Genomic DNA, 27,814 nt, shown 5'->3' on the forward strand with positions numbered 1-27,814 from the left:
ACTACTGGGTATGGAGGACTTCTCAGCTGCCAGACAATCTGGCCAAAACCCTTCAAAGCCACTTCCTAGTGTGATGGCAGTCTCCTCCTTAAGCTCCCACTGGGAAGGCAGGCCTGCCCCGCCCACGGTGGTGAGGAACTAGCCTGGTATGGAAATGCCACCACAGAGCTCAATCCCGGGCTGTCAGTCTGCACTTTCTATGTGATCCTGCGCGCCCATCCAGTCGGGCAGGCACACACCCAGTTGAACTCGGCGGTGAGCAGCTCGCGGGCGGGGCGCCAGGCACTGGAAAGGTGCTCAGGGAAGGAGGTGGCAAAAATGCTCTCGACTGGGGCGGGGGGCGGCGATCCGGACTCCCGGGCAGCCCCTTTCTGGCTGGGCGACCTTGGGGGAGACAACTCCGTCTCTGGACGATGGTGTGGAGCACCCGTCCACTGCCCGTGCGTCTTCCTACCTTTGTTCCTGCCGGCCTTTGCCAAGTAGGCCTAAGCTGGCTTCTCCGGAGTGAGTGGGTGTTTGGAGTTTCCGTGTAGACTGCGGGGACCCAGAAGGATCCCGAGGTCAAGGGCCCGCAGGGGAGTCTTCGCGCGACGCGCGGGTGGGGACCTGGGCGCCACCACGGGGAGCAGGGGCCGAGAGCTGGGTGACAGAGGGGATGTCGCTGAGACCCCAAGGGAGGACTGGGCAGCCTGGAAGAAGGGACCCGCCCCGAGGCCCCCACGGCGCCTCCCGGGGCGTGGAGGCTCCCACTGATGCCGGATTCTGGAGATGGGCGCTCAGAGCGAGGACGGGGCCGGGGAGGGAGCAGTCTTGGGGGACACGTCAGGGTATACGGGGTGGGGGAGCCAAAGTTGGAGGGCTCCGGGTGCAGAAGAGAAGGTGGGTGGCTCGGCTGGGATCTCTGAGATTGAGAGGTCTCACTACCCAGGCCCTGTGCCAGAGGAGCGCGCGCCGTGCCCGCTGCGCCCCTTCCCATGCCATCCTCTTTCTTTCTCGCAGCTGATAGGGGAATGCTGTCCTTGCTCCTCTGCGTCGTGTCCATCGCTCTTCCGCGCTTTATCAGAGCAGGTACGTCCGGTTAGTTCGGGTCTCAGCAGCTGCGCTCCCTCCCGACCTCCCCGCCGCTCTGTGCGAGCCCCCTCTCGAACCCTGGAGCATCGCGCGTGTGGTGACTCTTGCCCTAGTGGTGCAGGCAGAATCCAGCGGGATGGGGAAACTGCAGGTTTCAGCTCCCAGTGTCTGATGCCCTGCGCGGAATGTCACCTTTGAGCTTTAAAGTGACTTAAAGCAGGGAGGAGTTGGGCAAAGTTGCAAGTCAAGACTCGAGTTAAAACGCACAAAGAGATTATGATGCCTCTGTTTTATATGTCAAAGGGATGTTTTAGACCAAGGTAAAAAGCAAAGAAACTAGCAATGGAACAAATTACTTCTAAGAAAAACTAAGCAAGGTGTTAGAAACGAACTTTAATGTGAGAGAATTGTTTAACAATCCTCTGTGGGACAAAATACTTACAGGTTTTATTTGGGACAGATTGAATTAACTGGAAGGCAGTGCTGAAGAAAAACAGGTCAAATGGGGCTCAGAATAGGAATGTTTTCTCTGAAGGAGGAGGATGAAGGAATTAGGGTCTTAGAATAGAAGAAAGTGTGAAGAAAGTGAAAGTTGCTGTTGTGTCCTACTCTTTGAGACCCCATGAACTATACAGTCCATGACTTCTCCAGGCCAGAATACTGGAGTGGGTAGCCTTTCCCTTCTCCAGGGGATCCTCCCAACCCAGGGATTGAACCCAGGTCTCCCGCATTGCGGGCGGATTCTTTACCAGCTGAGCCGCAAGGGAAGAGTAGGGAAAGAGAAAATCATTCCAAATGGGAAAGATGATTTGGGGATGGGGGGAGGATTGGACTCAGTAAATCCCCTCTTCGGGACAGATGGAAGGAGTTTGGGTTATACTTCCACATCAGCAGACTGTTTTTAGGAAACTCTCACGCTGAGAAAATTTGTAAATAAAATTTCAAATCAGCAAGAAAATTGAGGTGTTTGTTCAACCAGCACTCTCAGTGGTGATTATTTTTTCCCTTTCCTTCCCTAGATACTTGCGAGGACTTGACTCTGCAAGAGATGGCATCAGTAGACCAGCCTACAGCTTTTAATTGCATCTACTCTCTGCCAACATCAGGGAAAGTAGATGCAACGTGGTATAAATATCCTAGCAAAATCCCAATATCCAAAAACACACAGTCTAGAATTCACCAGGACCAAAATTGGATTTTGTTTCTCCCTGTGAAAGGGGAGGACTCTGGGATCTACCAATGTCATACGAAGTAAGTTCCTCATTCAAAAGAGAACTCTCTCTTACTCATATATGTATGCGCGTATATGCAGTTGTTGTTGTGTAGTTGCTAAGTTGTGTACGACTCTTTTGTCATTCCATGAGCTGTAGCCCACAAGACTCCTCTGTCCATGGGATTTCCTAGGCAAGAATACTGCACTGGGTAGCCATGTCCTTCTCCAGGAGATCTTCCTGCTCCAGGGATTGAACCCAAGTGTCCTGCATTGTCAGACAGATTCCTTACCCCTGAGCCATCGGGGAAACCCTGTGTATATATGTGTATATACATATGGGTATAATTCTTTTAGAAAAATTCGTGATAAACTCTTAACCAATGTAGAAAACTCAATGAGAAGAGTATAGTTTTTGTGATTGTTATGAGATGGTTTCAGTGAATAGGCTTTTAAACAGAAGAAGTTTGTAAATCGGCTATTGAAACAGGAAATGCATCTTTTCTCATTGAAATGCTGCCAAAGGTCAGCCCAGCTTACAAAGCCTATTTATCCTAATATGATTGCTGCCTTCTTTCTTGAAATAAAGGGTTTTTTGTAAGGAATCTGTTGTAGGAATTAACAGTGTCCAAGCATCAGGAGTGTTCCAGACCTCACACTAAGGCTCGTGCTAGGAAGTAACTCGAGTGAGTGATACAGGTCTGGTGGGAGGTAATTGAGTCTGGCGGGGACTGCGGTGAACAGGAAAACATATGCCTCACCAAAATCGGCTGTCTATTCAGTTCAGTGGTGGCACAGGCAGTAAAGCATCCACTTGCAATGCAGGAGACCTGGGTCCCTGCATTGGGAAGATCCCTTGAAGAAGGGAATGGCAACCCACTCCATTATTCTTGCCTGGAGGATCCCATGGACAGAGGAGCCTGGCAGGCTATAGTCCTTGGGGTCGCAAAGAGTCAGACACAACTGAACGACTAACACACACACTCATTTAGTTCAAAGACATCTTCCAAATTGTCAAGGTAACCTGGAAATTAGAATGAGTGTGTATGTGGTTACCTTTCCAATAAGCTTTGTGTGTGTGTCCTAATTAAAACACTTCTGCAGACCTAATTTTGGCTGAGGGTCCCATTTTGTTATCCTCCTTTGCCAACGGGCCAGAGAAGGCAATGGCACCCCACTCTAGTACTCTTGCTTGGAAAATCCCATGGATGGAGGAGCCTGGTAGGCTGCAGTCAATGGGGTCACTGAGGGTCAGACACGACTAAGCGATTTCACTTTCACTTTTCACTTTCACGCATTGGAGAAGGAAATGGCAACCCACTCCAGTGTTCTTGCCTGGAGAATCCCAGGGATGGGGGAGCCTGGTGGGCTGCCGTCTATGGGGTCACACAGAGTCAGACACGACTGAAGTAACTTAGCAGCAGCAGCAGCAGCCAAGAGGCATGACCTGCATGAATTATTTAACCTCCACGAGCCTGGCTTTCTTATCTGTAAAGTGGAAATCAGGCCAGTCAGATAGGATTGAAGTAAAAATTACCCCAGATCCCATGTGAAGTACCCCAGAAATGCAGTTGCATCTTTCCTCTTTCACGGTCCCTAGGGTCTCTAGGTCCTTTTCTGTGTTTCCAGATGACCACATTCCTCTCTGATTGCTGCCAGATTCCTCATTTCCGTGTGATTGATTCAGGGTACGCTGTTACTCAGAGACACACGTGCGAGCGCCGGTAGTCCCGTCCCACAATTTCATTCTCTGCAGACCAGCCGCCCATGTCTTATGGGGTCTGATTTCCCGTTTCCTCTAGGTTATTAATTAACTGGAGTTGGAGATCTGATGTCACATGAATCTGTCTGGTTGTCCAGTCTGGATTTATTCATTTTCTACTCTAACTGGGGCTTTATTTTTCTTTATTTTTGTTGGAGGATAATTGATTCACGGTGTTGTGTTAGTTTCAGGTGTAGAGCAAAGTGATTCAGTTATATACATATGAAAAGTGCAAGTTTTATTTGCTCAGTCGTGTCTGACTCTTTGCGACCCCATGGACTGCAACCCATCAGGTTCCTCTGGCAAGAATACTAGAGTGAGTTGCCATTCCCTTTTCCAGGGAATCTTCCTGACCCAGGGATCAAATCCTGGTCTCCTGCATTACAGGCAGATTCTTTACCTTCTGAGACATCAGGGACCCTGATGTATTTCTCTCATTTCAATATGTATTTTCTCTCAACAAGAATATTCTCTTACATCATCACCAGATAGTTATCACATTCAGGAAATTTAATCAACACAATAGTTTTATCTACTCCCTGATTCATATAGTAGTTTTATCTATCTTCTACAGGATGATTTTTATAAATGTTTTTCTTCCTTTTCCTGTAGAGGTTCCAATTCAGGATCATTGCATTGCATTTAGCTGTATTTTTTGTTTTTTTTTTTTAATTGGAGGATAATTGGTTTACAGTGTTGTGTTGGTGGGCTTCCTTGCTGGCTCAGTGGGTAAAGAATCCACCCACAATGCAGGAGACAGCGCAGGCAGATATGGGTTCGATCCCTGGGAAGGGAAACTTCCCAAGAGGAGAGCATGGCAACCCGCTCCAGTATTTTTGCCTGTAGAGTCCCATGGACAGAGAAGCCTGGCGGGCTACAGTCTGTGGGGTCACGAAGAGTCAGACATGACTGAAGCAATGGAGCACACACACACACTGTGTTGGTTTCTGCTGTACAACAGTGTGAATCAGCTGTAAGTATACATGTGTCCCCTCCTGGAGAGCCTCGCTCCCACAACCCCACATCCCACCCCTCTTGATCATCACAGAGCCCTGAGCTGAGCTCCTGGTGTTATAGAGCTGCTTCGTGCTAGCTGTGTATTTCACACATGGTAGTGTGAATATGTCAGTGTTACTCTTTCAATTCATTTCACCCTCTCCTTCCCCGCTATGTCCAGAAGTGAAGTCAGAAAAAGAAAAATGAATATTGTATATTAATACATATGGAATCTAGCGGAGAAGGCAATGGCACCCCACTCCAGTACTCTTGCCTGGAAAATCCCATGGATGGAGGAGCCTGGTGGGCTGCGGTCCATGGGGTCACAAAGAGTCGGACACGACTGAGCGACTTCACTTTCACTTTTCACTTTCTTGCATTGGAGAAGGAAATGACAACCCACTCCAGTGTTCTTGCCTGGAGAATCCCAAGGATGGGGAAGCCTGGTGGGCTGCGGTCTATGGGGTCGCACAGAGTCAGACATGACTGAAGAGCCTTAGCAGCAGCAGCAGCAGCAGCATGGAATCTAGAAAAATGGTACTGATGAATCTATTTGTGGAATAGAGACTCAGATGAATAGAATGGACTTGTTTATTTTTAATCTCTTTTCATTGGGAACAGATCTTCAGCTTGTTGTGTGTGTGTGTGTGTGTGTGTGTGAGAGAGAGAGAGAGAAAGTGTGTGACGTTGACATTCTTAAGGAGTATAGGCAATTATTTTATATTCTATCTCTTAATTTGGGTTTGCCAGATATTTCTTCCTCAGGCGGTTCAGGCTGAGCCTCCTTGGCTGGAACGCTATGGAAGTGGTTTGCATTCTTTTCAGACAGCACACTCAGAGGTGCCTCTTGTTCACATGCTTGTTCTTGGGGATGTTCATTTTGATTATTTGGATAAGATGTCCTCCCACGTTTCCACAAGCCAAATGCTTTTTTTTCCTTCTGTAATGAATGACTTGTGAGATGTATGTTGTCTTGTTGAGGTAAAGGGTTGCGCACAGTGCCTGGAAGAGGATCAGGAAATTTTTGGAGATGGACGGAATCATTTGGTTCTGTGACTGTTTGAGTTCCTGAAGTTACAACCTGTTGTTTTCTTACAGTGATACAGACATCTGTCCCAGAATGCAAGTCAACCTCACTGTATTTGAACAATATTGGTGTGGTGCTTCCGAAAACAGTCAACTGAATGTGTCTCATGAGTACAAGCAGATCCTGCAGGTCGGAAGAGATGACATCCTTATATGTCACCTCAACTTCCCAAACAATTTTTATTTGGATTCAGTAAAGTGGTATAAGGTAAAAAAAAAAAAAAATTCTAATGATGTTTTCCTTCCTGCTCTTTAAAACCTCGGGTTTTTTTGTTGTTTTTTTTAAAGTTTCCTTTTTTTTAAAATAACTTTATTCGTTGGCTGTACTGGGTCTTTGCCGCTGTGTGGGCTTTTCTCTGGTTGTGGCTACAGGGGATACACTTTCAGTGTGGTCCTCAGGCTTCTCATTGCGGCGGCTTCTCTTGTTAAAGAGCATGGACTCTGGGGTGTATGGGCTCAGTAGTTGGGGTGCTCTAGCTTAGTTGCTCTGTGGCATGCGGGGTCTTCCCAGACCAGGGATTGAACCCATGTCTCCTGCATTGGCAGGCGGATTCTTTACCACTGAGCCACCAGGGAAGCCCTGTGTTGTACTGTACTTAGTCGCTAAGTCGTGTCTGACTCTTGTTGACCCCATAGACTGTAGCCACCAGGCTCCTCTGTCCATGGGGATTCTCCAAGAAAGAATACTGGAGTGGATTGCTGTGCCCTCCTCCAGGTCTTCCCAACCCAGGGATCGAACCCAGGTCTTCCCACCACAGAAACCCTTCGTTGTACCTTTTAAAGCAAAATTGCTAAAGAGAGAGATTTGTGACCTAATTGCAATTGATAATTTAACCCTGCAAATTACTTATTTTTAATTTATAGTTATTAGAGCTTTGTAATTGCTTATTTGTATCCACTCCTGCCCCAGTTATTTTTGCTTTTCAGACTATGTTTCATTATTCTTTTTCATTAAGATTAATTAAGTAGTTTCACTGAATGGATAGTGGTTTCTCTGCATGCACAGTCCACGCGCAGGATTCAAGAATCACAAAGTATCGGAAGGCATGCCCTGGAAAGTCTCCTTCTCAGTTCTGATCCATATTTCCTGGGCCCATTGGCTGCTATCATTAGTTCGTTGCAGGCTTTGCATCATCCTTGTGTAATTCCATACAAGCATACTGGTAGCAGCCGTCCTGGGAGGCTCAGCATGCTGGCTTAAATCCTTTTGGAGAAGGTCATCATGTGTCCTAGTCCTTCCTTTTTTATGGAAATGGGGCATCATATGCTCACCCTTCTACACGTTGTGTTTTTACCTTCAGACTTTCTCCTTTCTTGACCGTATCAGCAGATAATAATGTATAAGGCATAATCCTGGGCAAGCAGGAGCACCGTCTAGCATAGTATTTAACATTTGAGCTAGTTTTCCTCTGGCTCTGCCTGTTAGCCCTTTGCCAGTACAGCCGTCTGGGTCAGAAGTTCTCTTTGTGGGAATGTTTCCATCTACTGACTCCATTTATTTAATGGTCATAGGATTATACAAATTTCTTGCTTATCTTGAATGGGTTTTGGTAAGATTTTGTTTTCTAGGAAGTTGTTCTTTTCATTAAATGTTACAGATGCTCTGGCGTGAAATTACTAAACAATTTCAATGCTCTGCTTTTAATGTCTCCTATAGTAAGGTTTACCTTTACTCCCTACTACAATGTGTTTCTCTGTATCTCTGTCTGTCTCACACATACACACACACTCTCTCTTATTCAGTCTCGTAAGAGATTTGTCAGTTCTGTTACTCCTTTCAAAGAACCAATCTTTGCCTTTGTTGATCGTCTCTGTTATATATTTCACATTCATTGAGTTTGTTTCTATTTTCTTCTCTCACAGGAATGTGGCAATGAATGTCCTTTTCCCTGCCTTTTATTTTATTTTTTCTTTTCCACTATGGTTTCTTACAAAATATTGACTCTAGTTCCCAATGCTGTATAGTAGGTCCTTGTTGTTTGTTTTATATATGGTAGTTTATATCTGCTAGTCCCAAACTCCTAATTTATTCCGCCATCCCTTCCTTTGACAATCATATATCTTGAGTCTGTTTTTGTAAATAAGTAGTTGTATCCTGTTTTAGATTCCATATATGTCATATCATATGATACTTGTCTTTCTCTGCCTGACTTACTTCTTCAGTATGATAACCTCTAGGTCAATCCATGTTGCTTCAGATGGCATTATTTCATTCTTTTTATGACTGAGTAATATTGAAATATAGGTAGATAGTTGCAGATATATACCTCAGATCTCCTTTATCCATTCATTTGTTGATGCCCACTTTTTCAGTCAAGTCCTCACTTGGTGAATCAATCAGAAGGACTTGAGTATGGTGCCACGTTGATCTTTAGGCTATTTGAGAAATTGAGTTAGGAAGTGGGGATCATCAAGACAGTGTGTGAGGTAGAACGGATGGAATGAGGGGGCATTCCTTACTCACCTGGGCTTGCAGCCTTACCTGGTGCCATTGGATGGTGGTGCACTGGGGGACTTGGGCTCTGGTGGGTGGAAGACATTCTTGCTTGATCACATCCTCCTACCAAGCTCCTTTATGGAGCAGGTGTAATCCTTCCCCATGAAGTCTTACTTCCTGTCTATGCAGGCTTCTCTTCTCTCAACTCATATTTATAACATCACTCTAGCCTGTAGAATACTCTTTGTCAAATTTTCTGGGGTACATACGTACTGGTGTGCTCATTCGTGACTGACTCTTTGTGACCTCATGAACTGTAACACCAGGCTCCTCTGTCCATGGAATTTTTCAGGCAAGAATACTGGAGTGGGTTGCCATTCCCTTCTCCAGGAGATAATATATATGTATTTTATAAAATATATATCTTATATAAATGTATGCTTCTTTGGTGGCTCAGACAATAAAATGTCTGTCTGCCTGCAAGACAGGAGACCCAGGTTCAATCCCTGGGTCAGGAAGATCCCTTGGAGAAGAAATCTGGTAGGCTGTACAGTCCATGGGGTCGCAGAGAGTCAAACACGACTGAGCTGCTTCACTATATAAATATATATGTCTTCAATTAGCTTATAAATTACCTAAGGTCTAGAGATCACATAGATTTCTTGTTTCCCCATGGTTCATGGACTGGTGCTAATTAGGAATGTAACTGATACCCTAAGATACTCTTTGAATTGAAAAAAAGTGTTTTTTTTTTTTTTTAAGGACTGTATAGAGATAGAAGGAGAACGGTTTATTTCTCGGGGAAAAAAGCTTTTAGTGAAGAATGTCTCGGTGGAGGACAGAGGGAACTATGAATGTGAAGCCAGCCTCACACACGCAGAGAAACAGCACACTGTTTTCAATAGCATCTCTGTGACTGTCAGTAAGTATGCACTTACCCTTCACCTTGACTACTCTTGGGTTTGCTCGAGATGAGTGGTTTTGGGCAGAAGAGTTTCCCCATCCTGATTTTCCTGAGGATTAACAGGCTCTCAAATATGTCTTTATTAGGATCAGAAGTTAGGAATAGTGGGGTGAAAGGGCATGAGCAGTTTAATTTTCTCATCTGAAAAAATAGAAGACTCAAAACTCCTGGCTTATGCGTGAAAATTAAATGAGATTGTGTCTATAGAGAGGCTCATGCGGTGCCTGAAAAAGTACAGATATTCAACAAAGGTGAGAGTTGGACCATAAAGAGGGTAGAGCGCCAAAGATTTGATGCTTTTGAGCTGTGGTGCTGGAGAAGACTCTTGAGAATCTCTTGGACAACAAGATCAAACCAGTCAGTCAGTCCTTAAGGAAATTAACCCTAAATATTCACTGGAAGCACTGATGTTGAAGCTGAAACTCCAATAGTTTGGCCACCTAATGCGAAGAACCAACTCATTAGAAAAGACCCTGTTGCTGAGAAAGATTGAAGGCAAGAGGAGAAGAGGGCAGCAGAGGATCAGATGGTTGGATCACCAACTCAATGAACATGAGTTTGAGCAAACTCAGAGAGAGAGTGACAGACAGGGAAGCCTGGTATGCTGCAGTCCACGGGATCTCAAAGAGTGGGACATGACAGCAACTCAACAACAGCAACAATATGTCTCCCCAAAACAAGGCACCATCATTGTCTTATTGAGCACTGAATTCCCAACACGTACTCCAGAGCCTGACTTAGACTACACACAAATCTATCAATGAACTGAATGATTGACTACTCTTATGCTTTAGTATTACATTGGGAGTTCTTTATAGGGTGAAGTTTCAAAGGCAAAATGAAGAATACCTTAAGGAATCGTTGAGTCCAATCATCTATATGTCACATCTTTGCAATAAACGTTTACTTGTAATCTGTTATGTGCCAAAACTTGTTAAAATGTGATGATAAGAAAAATTTTTAAATTCTTTCTTCTACTGAGGAGCTACCAGCCCAGTTGTAGTGGAGCTAGAGATATAAATGGGTTGTCTTAACATTATGTGGCAAAGAGAGAGTTATAGACAGGGTCTGGGGGAGCAGGAAAAAATCAAAAGCAGATGCATGGGTGGCAAATAAATAAATGGTCTTGGAAGGCTTCCAAGAGGAAGCGTCTTCTCATCTGAAGTTTGAAGGATGAGCAGGATTTACAGAAGTAAAGAAGGGGGAGGAAAGGCAGAGATAAGAGCCTCAGACAATGCATAGAAATGTGTACCATCATAGTTCATGTTGGCTTTAAGAGTAATCTTGCTAGGGCATATAGAAGTGTGAGCTAAGCAGTGATGGGAGTTGAGGTCATGGAGTTAGAGGGGCAAGGTCAAGGGGGCCGATTATACACTGGCTTTACCAAGTTGCCACTGAAGAGTCCTTGAATGCATGCAAATGCAGAGCCCCAAGGCTGCACTCGCGATGGATGAGATCAGTTCCGAGATGGTTCGAGGAGGAGTTGAAGAGGGTCTTGAGATCTAGGGACCACTTAGAAAGCTGCCATAGCATCTTCTGGGTGTGATCATCTGCACTTGGCTGCAAGCGGTAGGGGACTGTTCTTCAGGCAGTCACGTATGGACCCTTTACTGGGTGCTCATCAAGGTCAGGTCCTGTGCCGGGCAGGGAGATCATGATGATGAGAAGAGCTGTGACCGCTGCTCTGATGGAGCCCTGAAGTCTGAGCGGGAAAGAGGCCGAGATAAATCAGATGATTCACGAATGAGATGGGTAATTTTTTCACTTATTTCATTTTGGCTGTGCTGGGGCTTCGTTGCTGCATGGGCTTTTCTCCAGTTGTGGGGAGTGGGACTACTCTCTAGGTGTGGTGTGCAGGCTTATTGCAGTGGCTTCTCTTGTGGCGCACAGGCTCTGGGGTGTGCAGGCTTTGGCAGTTACAGCTGCTACAGCACAGGCTCAGCAGTTGTGGCGCACAGCCTTAGTTGCTCCGTGGCATGTGCGATTTTCCTGGACCTGGGATCGAACCCTTGTCTCCTGCCTCAGCAGGTGAATTCTTTAGCGCTGAGCCACCTGGGATGCCCAGTTGCTAAATATTGGTAGACAAATGGAGAAGGGAAGACATGGAGAAAGTCAAAGGGTTGGAGAGTCAACACAGGGAAGATGGTTATAACGTGAGGGAGAGGGATGCAAAAGGTGAAGGACACAGGGGAGGAACGGTGTGAAGAATACAGAAGGGCAGAGTCGGAGGATGGAAGAATGGAACTGGCGATAGACCATTAGGGTTACTATTTCTGTCTAGGACTCAGGTCAGAGCTTCACTTATTGCCACTAAGCAGTATATTGGAAGTATATTGGATGACCAGGCAGTGAGAATTTATCACACGATCTCATCTGTTTATATTTATGTCATATATATAACAGTGACATGACTTCTCTTGGTAGCCCAGCATTCAGATTTTCCCCTTAGCAATTCAATGATAACCTGGTTGAAAAATATGCATTTATGGAGTGATATTTGGTCGCACCATGAGTTTTGTTTTTTCTTGACCTATGTTTATTGAAGGTCTGCTCAGTGCCATGTTTTATGGTATGATTGCATTCAAGTAGTTGAGTATGTTTCTAACACAATCTCATGTGTTATGATTTTTTTAGCAGAAAAAGTAGGGAATGGAGGAAGAATCCCTAAGATCATTTATCCAAAAAACAATTCAATTGAAGTAAAACTTGGTGAGTAAACTTATCGGAGCCTCTGAAGTTGCTAAGGGCCGAAGGCTTGGGGCAGGTATGAGGCAGAATAAAAAAGGGAGAGGAAGCTCCAGCAAACTGAATCTCTCAAATGCAGAGAAACTCAAACATTAAAGACAGAGATGAGAAAGCTTATAAAGCAAAATAGGAAATCAGATATGTGCGTGCTCTCAGTCATATCCGACTCCTTGTGGCCGCATGGACTATAGCCCACCAGGCTCCTCTGTCCATGGGATCCTCCAGGCAAGAATACTGCAGTGGTTTGCCATTCCCTTCTCCAGGGGATCTTCCCGACCCAGGAATCAAACTGAGGTCTCTTGCACTGCAGGCAGATTCTTTACCATGTGAGTCACCAGGGAAGCCCACCTGCTTAAAAGTCTCTGGACTCACATGTTTTAAGGAGGGTTCTTTCGTCCTCTTGAATTTTCAAGGAAAGTTCAATAATAATAATAATAACAATTAGGATATTTGTTTACAAATCACTCACCATGTGAATACTCTTGTGGATTTCATAAACACCTAGACAAGGTAAGTATAGCTGTTATTAACTCTCAGTTAACTTTGTTCCCCTCTCCTGTCTTTGAAAATTCTAGTCATTGTGCTTGGATAATTAAGAGAGAAAAGATAAGCCTTGGCAGAGCAAAATAGTCATATAAATTAATTTAAAATCTTCCCACAAAAAGAAATCTGGGTTTATTTGGCTTTCCTGGTGAATTCTAAAAAACACTTAATAAAGAATTAACACCAATTTTCAACAAATTGTTTAAGAGAGAAGAAAAAGAGGAAATAATCCTTATGTCATTTCATAAGGTCAGGAAAACCTTGACACCCAAACCTAACAAGGACATTATTACAAAGGAAAATTTCAGACCAAATCATTCATAAATACAGATGAAAAATGTAAAGCACATTGCTAGCAAATTTATTTTAACAATGTACATAAAGGGCAAAACTGGGGTTACATGGAGCAATGCAAACTTGTTTAATATTAGATAATTCATCTTTTGCATAAATGAGCTTAAGGAGAAAAAAAAATGATACACTTACTGCATAGATACTGAAAAGTCATTTAGAAAACTTGAACTAGGAATTCATTATTTAAAAATAAAAATCTTTTAAAATTAGAAATGAAACGGAATGTGCTTAATCTGACTGGATTTGGAATTAGAAAACCAGAGTTCATATCTTGCTCCTTCCTCTAATGTGTGACTTTGAGCAAGTCACTTGATCTACCTGGACCTCAATGTTCTCATTTGTAAGATGGGGATAATGGCACCACTCCTTTTCTGCTCTGTAGGAGTGTTTTAGAGATGAAGACCAAAACATGTGTGAAATACTTTTTAAATTGTAACGTTCTTTGCTAAGAGAGAAGTAGTATCTGTGCCCCTGATGTGACAAACACTGGCCCCAGCCTGGTGATGTTTGGCCGCTTATTCTTGTCTGCGTGCAGTACACATCCCGCACGGTCTCGTGTCCTCCTCATCTCTGTCCAGGGAGAGAACAAAGCAGATGGATGTTGACCTCAGGGAGGATATTTTTGGTCATTGAAAGCTATTCAAGGTTCAGCAGCAAGGTGCCTTTGTGAAGCAGGTCACCTTGGCTGGGATCTCACTAAGTGTTTCTGAATTTGATTGTACAGGCTCCATGCTCATCGTCAACTGCAACATAACAGACTCGTGGGACAACACAAACCCACGCTGCTGGAGGGTCAACAACACCCTGGTGGACGACTACTACGGGGAATCCAAGCGCATTCAGGAAGGGATTGAGTGGGTGTCCTGCTTTCCTGGCTTCTCTAAAACCTAGCAAGAATTTCCCCATCTAAATGACATTGGTGCTGGTACTGCTTGTTAGGTGACTCTCACAGCCTCTCCCTCATTCCTTTTGGTGCTATGTTTCAGAAAGCCAAGCATCTGGGTCAGAGAAGATGCTCAGAGACTTTGCTGGTGCTCCAGTGGTTAAGACTCCAAGCTTCCACCGAAAGGAGCACAGGTTCCATCCCTGGTCAGGGAACTAAGATCCCTCATGTCCCGCAGGGCTGCCAATCAATCAGTAGTAAAAATGATTTTTAAAAAAGATGCTCATGCTACCAATCCTGCTTACGTCTTAGAGAAAGGAGGCAAAACAATCAAACATGGCTTCAAGCAGCCTCAGCTAGGCCTTATAATCAGTCTCATTCATTCCTACTTGGTTATATCATGAGCCATGGGCCTTCAAGGCTTAAGCAGTGAAGTGGACAGTGACATGGGGATTCTTGGGGGAGATGGTGCATGATCATTAGCTCATGGAGTGGTACAAACCCAACTGATGATGGTTTAAGCCAAGTGGTAGAAAAGAAGGGGAATGAAGTCAAAGGACAGACGTGTGTTGGGTGTTGCAGTGTAAATAAGTTAGAATGGGTGGAGAAGAACAGGGGAGGACCCCTTAGGGCTGAGGACGGTGTCTCGAATGAGAAGGAGGGCACTTTTGTGTCACTTTCTGAAAGAAAATGTACATTACATTTGGAGCTACATAATCCATTGCCTCATTGAGCCAGCGGGGTATTCTCAGGGTAAAATAATGGTTCCAAGTGTACTCCAAGAAAGAACTTTACTCTCCAGACAAAAGTTCATAAAAATCTGGTGGGTAAAGACAGCTCATGTACGTATTAATGATGGGCTCTTTTCTTTTATAGAAACTACACTATTTTTCCAGAACATATTTTTTACACAGTGAACATAACCTTCTTAGAAGTGAAAATGGAAGATTATGGTCACCCTTTCGTGTGCCATGCTGGAGTGTCTGCTGCTTACTTTATACTAACGCTCCCAGGTAATGTCCTTCTGGGGTGGGCACTGCTCAGAGAGTTCCAGACGATGGCAAGGAAACACACAGGAAAGAGCATTAAATGCTTGCTGCGAGCCCGCAGAGTGGTTTGGAGTAAGGAAACTCAATATGAAATCTAATTAAAAGCTGATACCCTGTCTGAATATGCTCTTGGGGTCAGGCTGTTTTTTCACTGCAGTGTCCTTGGAAAGCTCCTTCTGAACATACATTGAGATTTTATGCATCAGCACTCCAGGAAGCAGAGGTATTCCTTTATGACACCTGATTTGCTCAACTTTTATAATCACGTGCTTGTGATTTTCAGCTTTTCGGTTGTTTATTAGAGGCCATGTGCTATAAAATGCCAATGTATATTTTTGTCATGTAGCTGTGTAAAATTATCGATAGAGGCTAAATTCAGGTATCCGAGCAGGAGGGACCCTTCTCTTCTCTCGTGTCATCAGCAGGGGTGAATTGCTAACATCATTAGCTGCCTGGAGCCTGGACTTTGCCTCGTGTGTGTATGCAGATAGTGAACTTAGCACTGTGCAGAGTGTGCTCATTGTCTAATGGAGGCAGTGGAACCAGAGAGTAGAAAGTGAAGGGTGAAATCATCTGGAGAAAAGTCAGAGGAAGGGTTTGAAGTACCTTGTAGGAGACTTGCCTGTGGTTTCCCAAGACAGCTTTTTAAAAAAATAATTCTATTAATATCAACTCTTTAGTTTTCGCATCTCTTCACACAAGAGAGAAGGCTTTGATTTGCCAGCAGTACTCATGTAGAAGCAGTTCTCTGTGGTTCATCATCAGGAGTAGATTTGCTGGACAGAGTATCTCAGTGTCCAGCCCAGAGGAAAGAGGGAAATCTGACTGTGGGAAACCTTGGAGCTCGCACAAGACCTGAAATGTCTATGACTGAAATCTGCCTCAACTAGACTGAAGATGAGCAGTGAGATTTCCATGTCAATACTGACTTAGAGATACTGACCACGTGGAAGCACTGTGTTCAGAAGGATTCTGAGGCTCAAAGCAAATGAATGGTGCTGGCGGTGAACACCTGCTTAATCATACAGGAGAAGGAAAGGGTCCTTTGTCCACTTTGTTTTAGGTTAGTTAAGAAACCTACACTCACTGAATTCATCACTGTTCCTATTAACGCTTATTTCATATCTCACATGCAATGTATTTCTGGACCGGTGCTCTCTGTTTTGGTTTCCCTAAATTCTTAGGAACTTAAATTCAAGCCTCATCTTGGTTTACTTGAAACCAGAGGTAAGATGACAGCTTCTCCGTTAGACTTCCTGATTTTTCTTGAAGACACCTATAGGTGTGAATCTGATTTCGTTTATCAGGATCTCTAGAGAGTTGTTTGGATTGGGTGTGCCCTTCTATACATTTCTTTTAATCGCTTGTTCTTGGCTTACCATCTCAGCTTAAGGCTGGTGGTGGCCATGTGGACCCAAATGAGAAATCCCACTTTAAATAGAGTTTTCACTTGGATACCTGATGTCTCAACAGAGAGATTCCCACTTATTTCAGTTTCAAAGCCAATACTCCCTTTGAACGTATTCGTTAGTTTCCTGTTTTGAATGTCATCGTCTTTTAGCTTATTTGTAGAGCAGAGGGAATTGACACTCCTGAATGCAGTGAATGATCAACCTAAGAATATCAGGCCATCACTCCTGTCTACTTTACCAGGGGCTTTTTGAATCTCATAAACATTGTGGGCATGATCTCTTTATAATGCCAATATCCCTGACGTGTACAGTGAAGGTCCCCAGACGCAGTGTTCCTAAAAAGACAGGTGGTACAGTTGGTCCAAGAGCTGGTAAAGGGTGAAGAAATCGGGGGTGGTGGGAGGGAGGAGGAGGAGAATCCATTGAATAGTTAGGAGCTAGAGGCTCAGACAAGAGGTCAGGAGCAACGGCACCAGAGTGCAGAGCAGCTCCACTTGGCAGGGCTGGGACTTCATCAGTGGATTGATTTTAGGGTACAGAAGGTGTTTTTATTTATCGTGCTTTATTGTGCCATGGATTTGAAGACATACAAGTGTGCATAAGGATTTCTTTGCAAAATGTTTGCAACATGGTGTGGCCTGGGGCAGCTTGTGATTGGCTCTTTAGTAAGCTCCCCTCCCTGCTGCTCCCGCCCCATTCCCTACCCACACACACACTTTCCAGTGGGGACCAGAGGACCAGGGAGGATGAAGGAAGTGGTAGACGTGCGGTGGATTCTAAGAATGGACAGAATTTCTCTTCCCCTGTCCTGGTTCCTCTTTTCTGATTCTCTCCCTCCTGGAGCCTCCTTCTTTGGCAGCACAACTTCGGGCCATGGTAAGGCAGAAAGCTGTGGGCTGTTCCTCTTCTCAGATATGTAGAAGCATGTTCTCAGGGACTTGGAGTTCCAGAGAAACTGGTTCTGCTCCTTGGACATCTGCCCACTGCTTTTTGCCTTAATTGCTCAGCAAGGTGCTCACAAAACACAACCAGGTGTAAATGCCCTTCCTGAGCTAGTGTCTTGCAGACAGGTGCCTCCCTGGCTGCTGCTGGCGAACAGGGCAGATGAGGCTGGAGTTTGGCTCTTGGCCAGTCTTGTGCAGCCATGGGGATGGCTTCCAGGGGTGGCAACTGGTGGTTCTTTGTCTATGATGGGGCGTGTGCATGCATGCTAAGTCACTTCAGTCATGTCTGACTCTGTGCTACACCATGGACTGTAGCTGACCAGGCTCCTCTGTCCGTGGGATTCTCCAGGCAAGAATACTGGAGTGGGTTGCCGTTTCCTTCTACAGGGGATCTTCCTGACCCAGGGATCGAACCCGCATCTCTTATGTCTCCTGCATTGCAGGCGAGTTCTTTACCACTAGCGCCACCTGGGAAGCCCCTCGATGGGGCTCAATTCTGAGTCACTGGGAAGGTGATTATAAGAGTAATACAACAGAATCAAGAATATGCTCAATATTACGTAGCAACCCAAATGGGAAAAGAATTTGAAGGATAGATACATGTATATGTGTAACTGAATCCTTTTGCTGTACACCTGAAGCTAATACAACGTTAATCAGCTGTAGATAGATAGATAGACGTGCTCAGTGTTGTCTGACTCTCTGCTGCCTCACGGACTATAGATGACCGGGCTTTTCTGTCCATGGAATTCTCCAGGCAAGATTACTAGAGTGGGCTGCCATTTCCTGCTCCAGGGCATTTTCCCCACCCAGGATCGAAACCATGTCTCTTGTGTCTCCTGCATTGGCAGGCAGATCCTTTCCCCCTAGTCCCACCTGTTGTGGTTCAGCCGCTAAGTGGTGTCTGACCTCTGGAGAGTCTAGCGATGAGTAAGGAGTTACCTGGCCAGGTGTGCTTTGACAGGTGAGCAGTCTTCTGCAGTCAGAGCTGTATCACATCTACCATCCGGAGCTAGGTGTCTACAGAGTTTCCCTCTCCAAGTTCCCAAGAGCACGTTTCTTCCTCAGATTCATGGCCAAGACCAAGTTCATCTACTCCCCATACCTATTATTTAACTGTGAAGAGATTTTTGGGCTTCCCAGGTGGCTCAGTGGTAAAGAATCCTCCTGCCAATGCAGGAGACGTGGGCTTGATCCCTCTCTTGGGAAGATCCCCTGGAGGAGGAAATGGCAACTCACTCCAGTGTTCTTGCCTGGGAAATGCCATGGACAGAGGAGCCTGGTGGGCTACAGTCAGGCCCATGGGTCACAGAGAGTCAGGCATGATGAGTGACTAAAAGGCAACAACAAAAACTTATTATTTAACTGTAAAGAAATCTTTGTGTTATTCTCATTAACATTTAGTGCATTTCTATTTGGCATATGTAATGGGATCCATATAAGTAAAGTGCATAAATGACTCTTCATAGTACTATTATTTATTTTTATTTTTTCTGTCATTTGTAGTTCCAGATTTTCGAGCTTACTTGATAGGAGGGCTTCTCATCTTGACTGGTGCAGTGGTGTCTGCCATGTGTATCTACAACATTTTTAAGATCGACATTGTACTTTGGTATCGAAGTTCCTTCCATTCTGCAGGGCCCATAGAAGGTGAGCGTACTTGCTGTTGTTCAGTCACCAGGTCATGTCCGATTCTTTGCAACCCCATGGACTGCAGCACGCCAGGCTTCCTGTTCTTCGCTATCTCCCAGAGTTTGCTCAAGCTCATGTCCATTGAGTCGGTGATGCCATCCAACCATCTCATCCTCTACTGCCTGTTTCTCCTTTTGCCTTCACTCTTTCCCAGCATCAGGGCCATCAGGTGGCCAAAGTATTGGAGCTTCAGCTTCATCATCATTAAATCTGCTTTAATCTCTCTTAATTGGATAGAAAAAGGCATACACGGCTGGGAGAGGTCTGTCTGAGCAGCTTTCTGCACGGAGATCTGGGGAGGCATCACTTTCAGGTCCCCAGACTTGCAATGCTGATGGGAACTCAGGGGAGTGGGGAGTCCAGGCACGCGTTAGGAATCCTTGTTGCACAGAAGGGCGATATTCACATGAAGTGCCTGCCTTTGCATAGGAAAAAATACATGCTTGTGCACAGGTTTGATAAAGTATAGGTGTCCTAACTTGGAGTTTAAATGAAATTTCAGAATTCAAAATCAGCAGCCATTGAGCAACCTGGGAAACAATGAATTCTTTCTTGATAGCAAAATTTACTTGTGGAAATTGGCTGTGTGTGACCAGTGCAACCTGAAGCTCTTTTTTCTTAAGATTTTTTTAAAAATTTCTTTTTCATTGGAGGTTAATTGCTTTACAGTATTGTGTTGTTTTCTGCCATACATTAGCATGAATCAGCCATAGGCAGACATATATCCCCTCCCTCTGGAACCTCCCCCGCCCACCCCTTACTCCATCCCGCCCCTCAAGGTTGTCACAGGGCACTGGGCTGAGCCTCCTCTGTCACATAGCAGTTTTCCACTGGCTATCTGTTTTACACATGGTAAGTATATGTTTCCATGTTCATCCCACCCTCTCCTTCCTTGGCTCTGTGCACAAGTCTGTTCCCTATGTGTGCCCTGAAACTCTTTTAGTTCTGTGGGCAGTGGTCTGGGCTGAGCTGGGCTGTGGTCCCTGGAGAGCCTGTTCCATGTCAGCCCGTCTCTGCCCATGATCCTCCTGCATCTGTTTGAGAAGAGGCTTCAGGGCAGCAAAGCTGTTTGTCTTTCCTGACACAGAGCTGCTTCATGCGTTGACGGACAGGGGCCTGTTGGGGTGTCCCCAGAGCTCCGTCTCTCTGACTCACCGGGATTCCAGGGAGCGTGAGTGCAGAGCCCACGGTGAAGCTGCCGCGGGTGAGTCAGATGGAGCAGGAAGAGGAAAAGGAATTGTATGGCATCTCATCCCGAGGGCGGAAACTGGACAGACAAGTGACTCAGGGAGCCCCGCCGTCTGCTCAGACCGGGCTGCTGACCATGATCGGAGCCAGTGGGCTGAGGACTTGAGACGGGAACAGACAGTCAGCCAGAGGTTCTCTTCTTCTTTAAGTCAGCAAAGTGCATGCGTCCTTTATAGCTACATTTCCTCCAGCTCAGTCGCTGATTCCCCTCTGAGTGTGACTTCAACAGTCAGTGAGTGATGAGACTCTTGAGGTGAACCCAGATGCTGTTCCCAGCTTTGTGCCCTGTGAGGACATTCTCTGGTTATTTGGGAACATGCGGAGTCAGCGGCAGCAAATACCAATGAAGAAGAGAAAGTGCGTCCTTCTCCTGATAAGTTTATTCCAACAAGATAAGTCAAGCTGCAGGAGTGATTCATAGTGAGGTGTGTCTAATTCACAGTTTGATTAAGTAGTCCTGGACGGTCTTGGCTAAAGTCCATAAGTTCTATGTATTGTCTGTTAAAAATTTTTTTTTTTTTTTTGGCGTATAGTTGCTTGACGATGTTGTGTTAGTTTCTGCTGTACAGCAAAGTGAATCAGCTATATGTGTACATACATCCCCGCTTTTTTGGATTTCCTTCCCATTTAGGGTCCGTCACCACAGAGCACTGAGTAGAGGGCCCTGTGCTGTACAGTAGGTTCTCATTGGTTATCGATCAATATTTTATGTGTGCCTGCTCCGTCGCTTCAGTTGTGTCCGATACCCTGCGACCCCATGGACTCTAGCCCACCAGGCTCCTCTGGTGACCGTGGGATTTTCCCAGCAAGATACTGGAGTGGGCACTGAAGTGCACAGGCGTCTCACTGCGGTGGCTTCTCTTGTTAAGGAGCATGGGCACAGTAGTTGTGGCCCACGGGCACACAGGTGTAGGTGCCCCGCAGCACGTGGAGTATTCCTGGACCAGGGATTGAACCCATGTCCCCTGCATCGGCAGGCAGATTCTTAACCACTGGACCACCAGGGAAGCCCTCCCCTCTCACCCACATAGTTTTTAAAATGACTCAGACCTTGGATTTCTAGTGTCGGTTCTACCACGGTCATGCATCAAGGCTGCTGCAGAGTCTTACCCAATGCAAAGGGAGGGGAAACTGAATCCTGCTCTTTATGGGTGTGGCGAAGTTTGAAAAGAGCCTGCGGGACTGGAAATACTTCTGGAGCTATTTTTGGAAAATACAATCTGACCCAGTTGCCCATAATGACTCAGGGATGAACTTTGTGAAGCTTCCTTTTCCTAATTTCATCAAACGAGTCTATGTAACAAAGCCTCCATACAAGCCCTAAAGGACAGGGTTTGGAGAGCTTCTGGGCTGGTGACCAGGTAGAGTCTAGGGAGAATAGGGCCCTGGAGAGGGCATTGAGCCTCTGCATCCTTGCCCATCCTTTGCCCTGTGCATCTTCTCATCTGCCTTTTGATTCATATCCTTTAAAAATCCTTTTATAATAAATCAGTGATGTAGTTATTAATAGTAGCATGTTTCTCTGAGTCTGTGAGTGATTCTAGCAAAATAATTGAACCCAAGGCGGGGCTCATGGGAATCTCCAGTTTATAGCTGGGTAGTCAGAAGCAAAGGTAACACTCTGGACTTGTGACGGGTAGTATGTTATTGTGTTGTTGTTAATTGCTCAGTCATGTCTGACTCTTTGCGACCCCAAGGACTGTAGCCCTCCAGGCTCCTCTGTCCTTGGAATTCTCCAGGCAAGAATACTGGAGTGGGTAGCCATTCCGTTCTCCAGGGGATCTTCCCAATCCAGGGATTGAACCTGGGTCTCCCACACTGCGGACAAATTCTTTACTGTCTCAGCCACCAGAGGAGCCCTAGTGGCATACATGTTACCAAACTCAGCTCCAACTGCTCGCCTCTCAAAAGCCACTATTCGAGAGACTGGGATTGGTTGGAAAACGAAAGGCTACTTTATTCAGGAGGCTGGCAACCTGGGAGAGGGTGAACTAATGTCCCAGAACTACTTCCTAAGATTCTGCTTGGCCATGAACGTTTTTAAAGGGAAAAGGAGAAGTAATTTTAGTTAATCATCAAGATGGGGGCCAGGCTGGTTGCCATCTCCCACTGCAGGCAGGCTCCTTGACTCCTTGGGGTCTTTCTTTAGAAGCTCTCTTGTTCACACAGTCAGCTTGTGAGCTGACTGAAAGGGAAGCTGGGGAAGAGATCTGGTCATCTCGAATTACTTATTCTTCATTTTAGCTTCTTTAGTCTAAGAAAGGAGTCAACAGGTTAGGCAAGGTATTATGTGATGAAAATATTTGAAAGGTGTGCTTCAGACAGAGATGAGTTAAGGATGGAGGCACCTGATGTAAAGATTAAATTGAAATAGAGCTTTGCTGAGTGACAGGACAGAAGGGCCTCCTGCAAGGAGATTTTTGGACTTCCTTCCTGTTGAGGTCACCACAGAGCATTGAGTAGAGTTCCCTGTGCCATTCAATAGGTTCTCATTAGTCATCTATCAATATTTTATGTCTTTGAGAAGCTGCTTGCATTAGGGAGGTGTCCCAGGTGGCTCAGTGGTAAAGAACCTGCCTGCCGATGCAGGAGACAGGGGTTTTATCCCTGGGTCAGGAAGATCCCCTGGAGGAGGAAATGGCAACCCACTCCAGTATTCTTGCCTGGAGAAGTCCATGGACAGAGGAGGCTGGTGGGCTATAGTCCATGGGATCGCAAAGAGCTGGACATGACTGAGCAACTCACACACACACAGTTTGGTAGGAATAATTTCACGAGCTTGCCCCGTTTCCTTTTCAGATGGGAAGCTCTACGATGCTTATGTTTTATATCCCAAGCCTCAGAGAGAAAGCCAGAGTCATGATGTGGACACGCTGGTGTTGAAAATTCTTCCGGAGGTGCTGGAGAGGCAGTGTGGATACAAGTTATTCATATTTGGCAGGGATGAGTTTCCTGGACAAGGTATGTTTTCAGTGAGGTATAAAAATAAGAAATGAAGAAAATGAAAAGGAACAAGAATTCCCTGGTGGTCCAGGGGTTAGAATTCCTCACTTCCACTGCAAGGGAGCATGGGTTCTGTTCCTGGTCCAGGAACTAGGATCCCTCATGCTGAGACTCAATTGAAAAAAAAGAAAAAGAAAAGGGAAAGGGATCTCTCTCTTCCTGTACTTCACAAATGGCGGGAAGTATGATTGCCTTCCGCATGGAACCACAGGGAGCCCTTCACCTCCTCTGCCCAGAGCCCCCAAGCTGAGGAGGTTAGGATCAATCTCTCTTCTTTCTTTAGGTTCATTCCTCTGACAGGATAACTGTGATTCCTGGCTGGGTACGGATATGGTTGACGCATTTGTATGACAATTCAGTCAATCAGATACCTAGCATTGACCAAGAGACCCAAAACAGACAACTGGTCCTTAGCTGTGGAATCCTTGAAACTAATCACTGAGTATTTTCTGTTGGTTTGCATATGTAAATTAATACATGTTTAAAGCTGGTTTTTATGAGCTTCAATCACCTCCAATCCTCCCCTTGTTGTTGTCATTCAGTCAATAAGTTGTGTTTAACTCTGTGACTCCATGGGCTGCATCATGCCAGGCTCCTCTGTCCTCCACTCTCTTTCGGAGTTTGCTCAAATTCATGTCGGTCAAATCAGTGATGCTATCTAACCATCTCATCCTCTGTTGCCCCTTTCTCCTTTCACCTTCAATCTTTCCCAGCATCAGGGTCTTTTCTTCGCATCAGGCGGCCAGAGTATTGGAGCTTCAGCTTCAGCAACAGTCTTTTCAGTGGATATCCAGGGTTGATTTCCTTTAGGATCAAATAGTTTGTCTCAACTAAAAGTCCTGCATGTGAGAACAAATATCAAATATCCGATGTGCCGCAACCAAGACCTGGCACAGCCGAATAAAGAAATAATTTGATAAAAAATGAATAGGGCTTCCCTGTTGGCTCAGTGGTAAAAGAATCCACCTGCCGATGTAGGAGATACAGTTTGATCCCTGGTCTGGGAAGATCCCGCATGCCACCGGGCAGCTGTGCCCATGTGTCACAACCACTGAGCCTGTGCCTACTGCCTGTACTCCACAATAAGAGCAGCTCCCGAAATGAGAAGCCCATGCCCCGCAACTAGACAATAGCCCCCGCTTGCTGCAACCAGAGAAAAACCCCTGCAGCAACAAAGACCTAGCCCAGCCAAAAATATACAATAAAATTTAAATAAATAAATAAAAGGTTTCTAAGTACCTTGGTTTTGTAGGCTGCTCCTATCCATAGCTTATCACGTCTTTTCAAGTTATGAAATCCTTCTCCAGGAAGAAATGAAAGTGTGATCCAGGGCTTGTTACAAACATGCAGAAGAGCTCGTGTTTCAGTAATGCTGCATTCATTCACTTCTTCAACAAACATTTATTGAGCCCCTGCTGTGTGCCAGGCAATGTTGTAGGCACTAGAAATATTAAAATAAACCAAAGAGAAGAAGGACATGCTCTTGGGGAGGTTACAGTCTGTTCTTATATCCTAAGGATAAGGGTGATATAAAACTTGGTCTTTATTTCTAAAAGACCCCAAGTTAATTTCCCTTCCCCAAGTCAGCAGAATATGTTATTTGGTTTCAAGTTAGTCCTGTAAGTCCTGGTCATTTAAATAGCCATGAAGCACAAGCGGGAAACACAAATGAGATTAGTACATTTGAGCTGAGTACATGTGTCCTATCCTTTAAAAGTCTGTTATTTAAAAAAAGAAAAGCATTTATCCTCTAATATATACCAGACCTTTAGCTAAGTTTCGATATACAAAGTTAGACATGATAAAAATGGGAATTATAACAAATACTGAATATTTATACATATGCAAGTAAATTATATACTATGAGCTTAATAAGTTTTGCATTAATCAATAAAAATTTAAAGATCCCAGTGGTTTACTATAAAACAGACAATAATAGACTTTTCACCAGAATAGTTAATTCAGACAGTGGATTCTAGATATTATGGATCTTAGTCAATAAAGAAAATGCTTTACTAAAAATTTATTTATTCAGGTGGAGAAAATTCTAGAAGCCCTGTACTTCCCATAGGAATGCAGTTTTGGGGAAATAAAAAAAGTTAGAAACCTTAAAAAAAAAAAAAAAGGTTAGACATGATAAGATCCTTGTTCTGAGTAGTTCATAACCAGTGGCTTTTTTTTTTCATTTATTATTTTATTATTATTTTAAAAATTTATTGATTTGGCTGCCTTTGGTCATGTGGGATCTTCTGTTAAAGCGCATGGACTCTCAAGCTGTGGCTCAAAGACCTAGTTGCTCCAGGCATTTGGGGTCTTAGTTCCCCGACCAGGCATTGAACCCGTGTCCCTTGCATTGCAAAGCAGATTCTTAATCACAGGACCACCAGGGAAGTCCCTGTGGGGCTGTTTTCATTGTGAGCTGTTTTACATCTTCTTTCTTAATTTCCAGCTGTGGTCAATGTCATCGATGAAAATATTAGGCTGTGCAGAAGATTGATCATCGTTATCGATCCTGACGAGCTGAGCTTTGACCTATCAAAGAACCTGTCAGAAGAACAAATTGCAGTCTACAGTGCTCTCATCCAGGACGGGATAAAGGTCATCCTGATTGAACTGGGGAAGGTCAAGGACTACACGGCCTTGCCGGAGTCCATTCAGTATATCAAACAGAAGCACGGGGCCGTCCAGTGGAGTGGAGACTTCACAGAACAGTCCCAGTGCGCGAAGACCGAGTTCTGGAAAAAAGTGAGATATCGCATGCCTCCCAAGAGGTGGCCACCTTCTCCTCCTGTGCAGCTGCTGAAGCACACGCCCTTTGACCTCATGGCCAGCAAGTGGGAGGCCCACACGGGGTTCATCTCCCCTGATGGAAAGAATATCATCCCAAGGGTTGTGCACAGTTAGACAAGGAAGCCTTGCATCTGGGCTGTTTGCTTGAAGCTCACTGTTTCTTGTTGTGTCCTATGGAAAGACCTGGGTTTATCTGCTGCCTTTGCTCAGAGCTACTTCTTTAGGGGAAGAAGCACCTCTCGAGAAGCCCTCATTAACTGACTGGCTCTGAACATTCATGAAGACTTGTGCACATGGAGGATTAGCCTTTGAGCCCCTGGGCAGGAGCCTTGGAGGGTTTGAGTCATGGTTCAGCTGTCAGGAGGTTTGGCAGGTGGTGTGACCCCCATGGGGCTGGAGACAGGAGCCTAGGTGGTCAGATCCATGGGGGGACCCTGTGGGCTTGGGGAGGGCTGGCAGAGGGCACACCTGACCAGCCTGCCAGGGCCCCATCCTCAGCCCCTCTCATGCCTCTTGTGCAAATAAACACTTGTGACACTGCAGTCTGGGCACCTTGACACTGGAAGCAACTTGGAAGTCACCTAGACCTGCGGGGACCAACTCTGGTTGCCCATGAATCCCCCTGCTGGTGGGCCTCCTGCTTTGCCTGTCCAACCAAAACAAGTCAGAGGGCCCTTATTTTTCCAGTTGGCCTCCGGCAGCCAGAATTCTGAGCCACCCGTGGTAGACACGTCACCACACCAAGATGATGGAGTTCTATCCTGAGCAGACAAAGTCATCCAGCCAGCGTGCCTTCTTCACAGGCCAGTTCATGACTGAACAGCTCAGAAGGATCGTCGACATTAAAATTGACTATAAAGTCTTATCAGTACTTTCAAACCCCGACATGGAGGAGCTCAGATACAGTCCAGCTCTTATACTGTGGTTGACAACAGCAGCTTGCAAAGGTGGCTGCTGTGCTCAGAGAGTTCCTATTCCCTAAAGTCATATATTTGAATGCTAACACCTGAACTGCGGTGTTGTAGAAGACTCTTGAGAGTCCCTTGGACTGCTAGGAGATCAAACCAGTCAATCCTAAAGGAAACCAACCCTGAATATTTATTGGAAGGACTGATGCTGAAGCTGAAGCTCCAGTACTTTGGCCACCTGACTCAAAGAGCTGACTCATTGGAAAAGATCCTGATGCTGGGAAAGATTGAGGGCAGCAGGAGAAGGGGGCAACAGAAGATGACCTGGTTGGATGGCATCACCAACTCAATGGACATGAGTTTAAGCAAGCTCTAGGAGATAATGAAGGACAGGGAATCCTGGGCATGCTGTAGTCCATGGTCTTACAAAGACTCAGACATGACTGAGCGAATGAAAAACAGCAATTCCTGGCATCATACTTTTAGGAGGTGGGGCCTTTGAGAGGTGACTGGGTCCTGAGGGAGGAGCCTTGGTGGATAGAATCAGTGTTCTTATAAAAGAGACCCCAGACCCTTGCCCCTTCTGCCACATGAGAATATAATAAGAAATCTGCCAGCTGGAAAGGGGACCCCCCCCCCCGACCCGGCCATGCTGGCACCCTGCTCTCAGGCTCCCAGCCTCTGGAACACTGAGAAATAAATTTCTGTTGCTTATAA

The 27,814-nt window shown here is 45.3% G+C and overlaps 1 protein-coding gene across 3 annotated transcripts; it reads left to right on the top strand.

Moving 5' to 3' along the window:
• Window positions 1–131: 131 nt before the first annotated feature.
• IL1RL2 (interleukin 1 receptor like 2) lies at window positions 132–27,814 on the top strand. Of its 3 annotated transcripts, none has more exons than XM_061431785.1 (11): window positions 132–293; window positions 1,000–1,068; window positions 2,091–2,322; window positions 6,138–6,333; window positions 9,325–9,484; window positions 12,161–12,235; window positions 13,893–14,022; window positions 14,928–15,064; window positions 18,963–19,106; window positions 23,196–23,357; window positions 25,849–27,814. In XM_061431785.1, exons 2-11 carry the CDS (start codon window positions 1,011–1,013, stop codon window positions 26,301–26,303), a joined length of 1,749 nt encoding a protein of 582 aa, XP_061287769.1. In that variant the 5' UTR covers window positions 132–293; window positions 1,000–1,010; the 3' UTR covers window positions 26,304–27,814. The 3 variants fall into 3 exon arrangements, with proteins under 3 accessions (XP_061287769.1, XP_061287768.1, XP_061287770.1); XM_061431784.1 differs by having other exon boundaries at window positions 132–255; XM_061431786.1 differs by lacking the exon at window positions 12,161–12,235 and having other exon boundaries at window positions 132–255.

Source organism: Bos javanicus, chromosome 11, assembly GCF_032452875.1.
Source record: "Bos javanicus breed banteng chromosome 11, ARS-OSU_banteng_1.0, whole genome shotgun sequence".
In the NCBI taxonomy this organism is placed as follows: domain Eukaryota; kingdom Metazoa; phylum Chordata; class Mammalia; order Artiodactyla; family Bovidae; genus Bos; species Bos javanicus.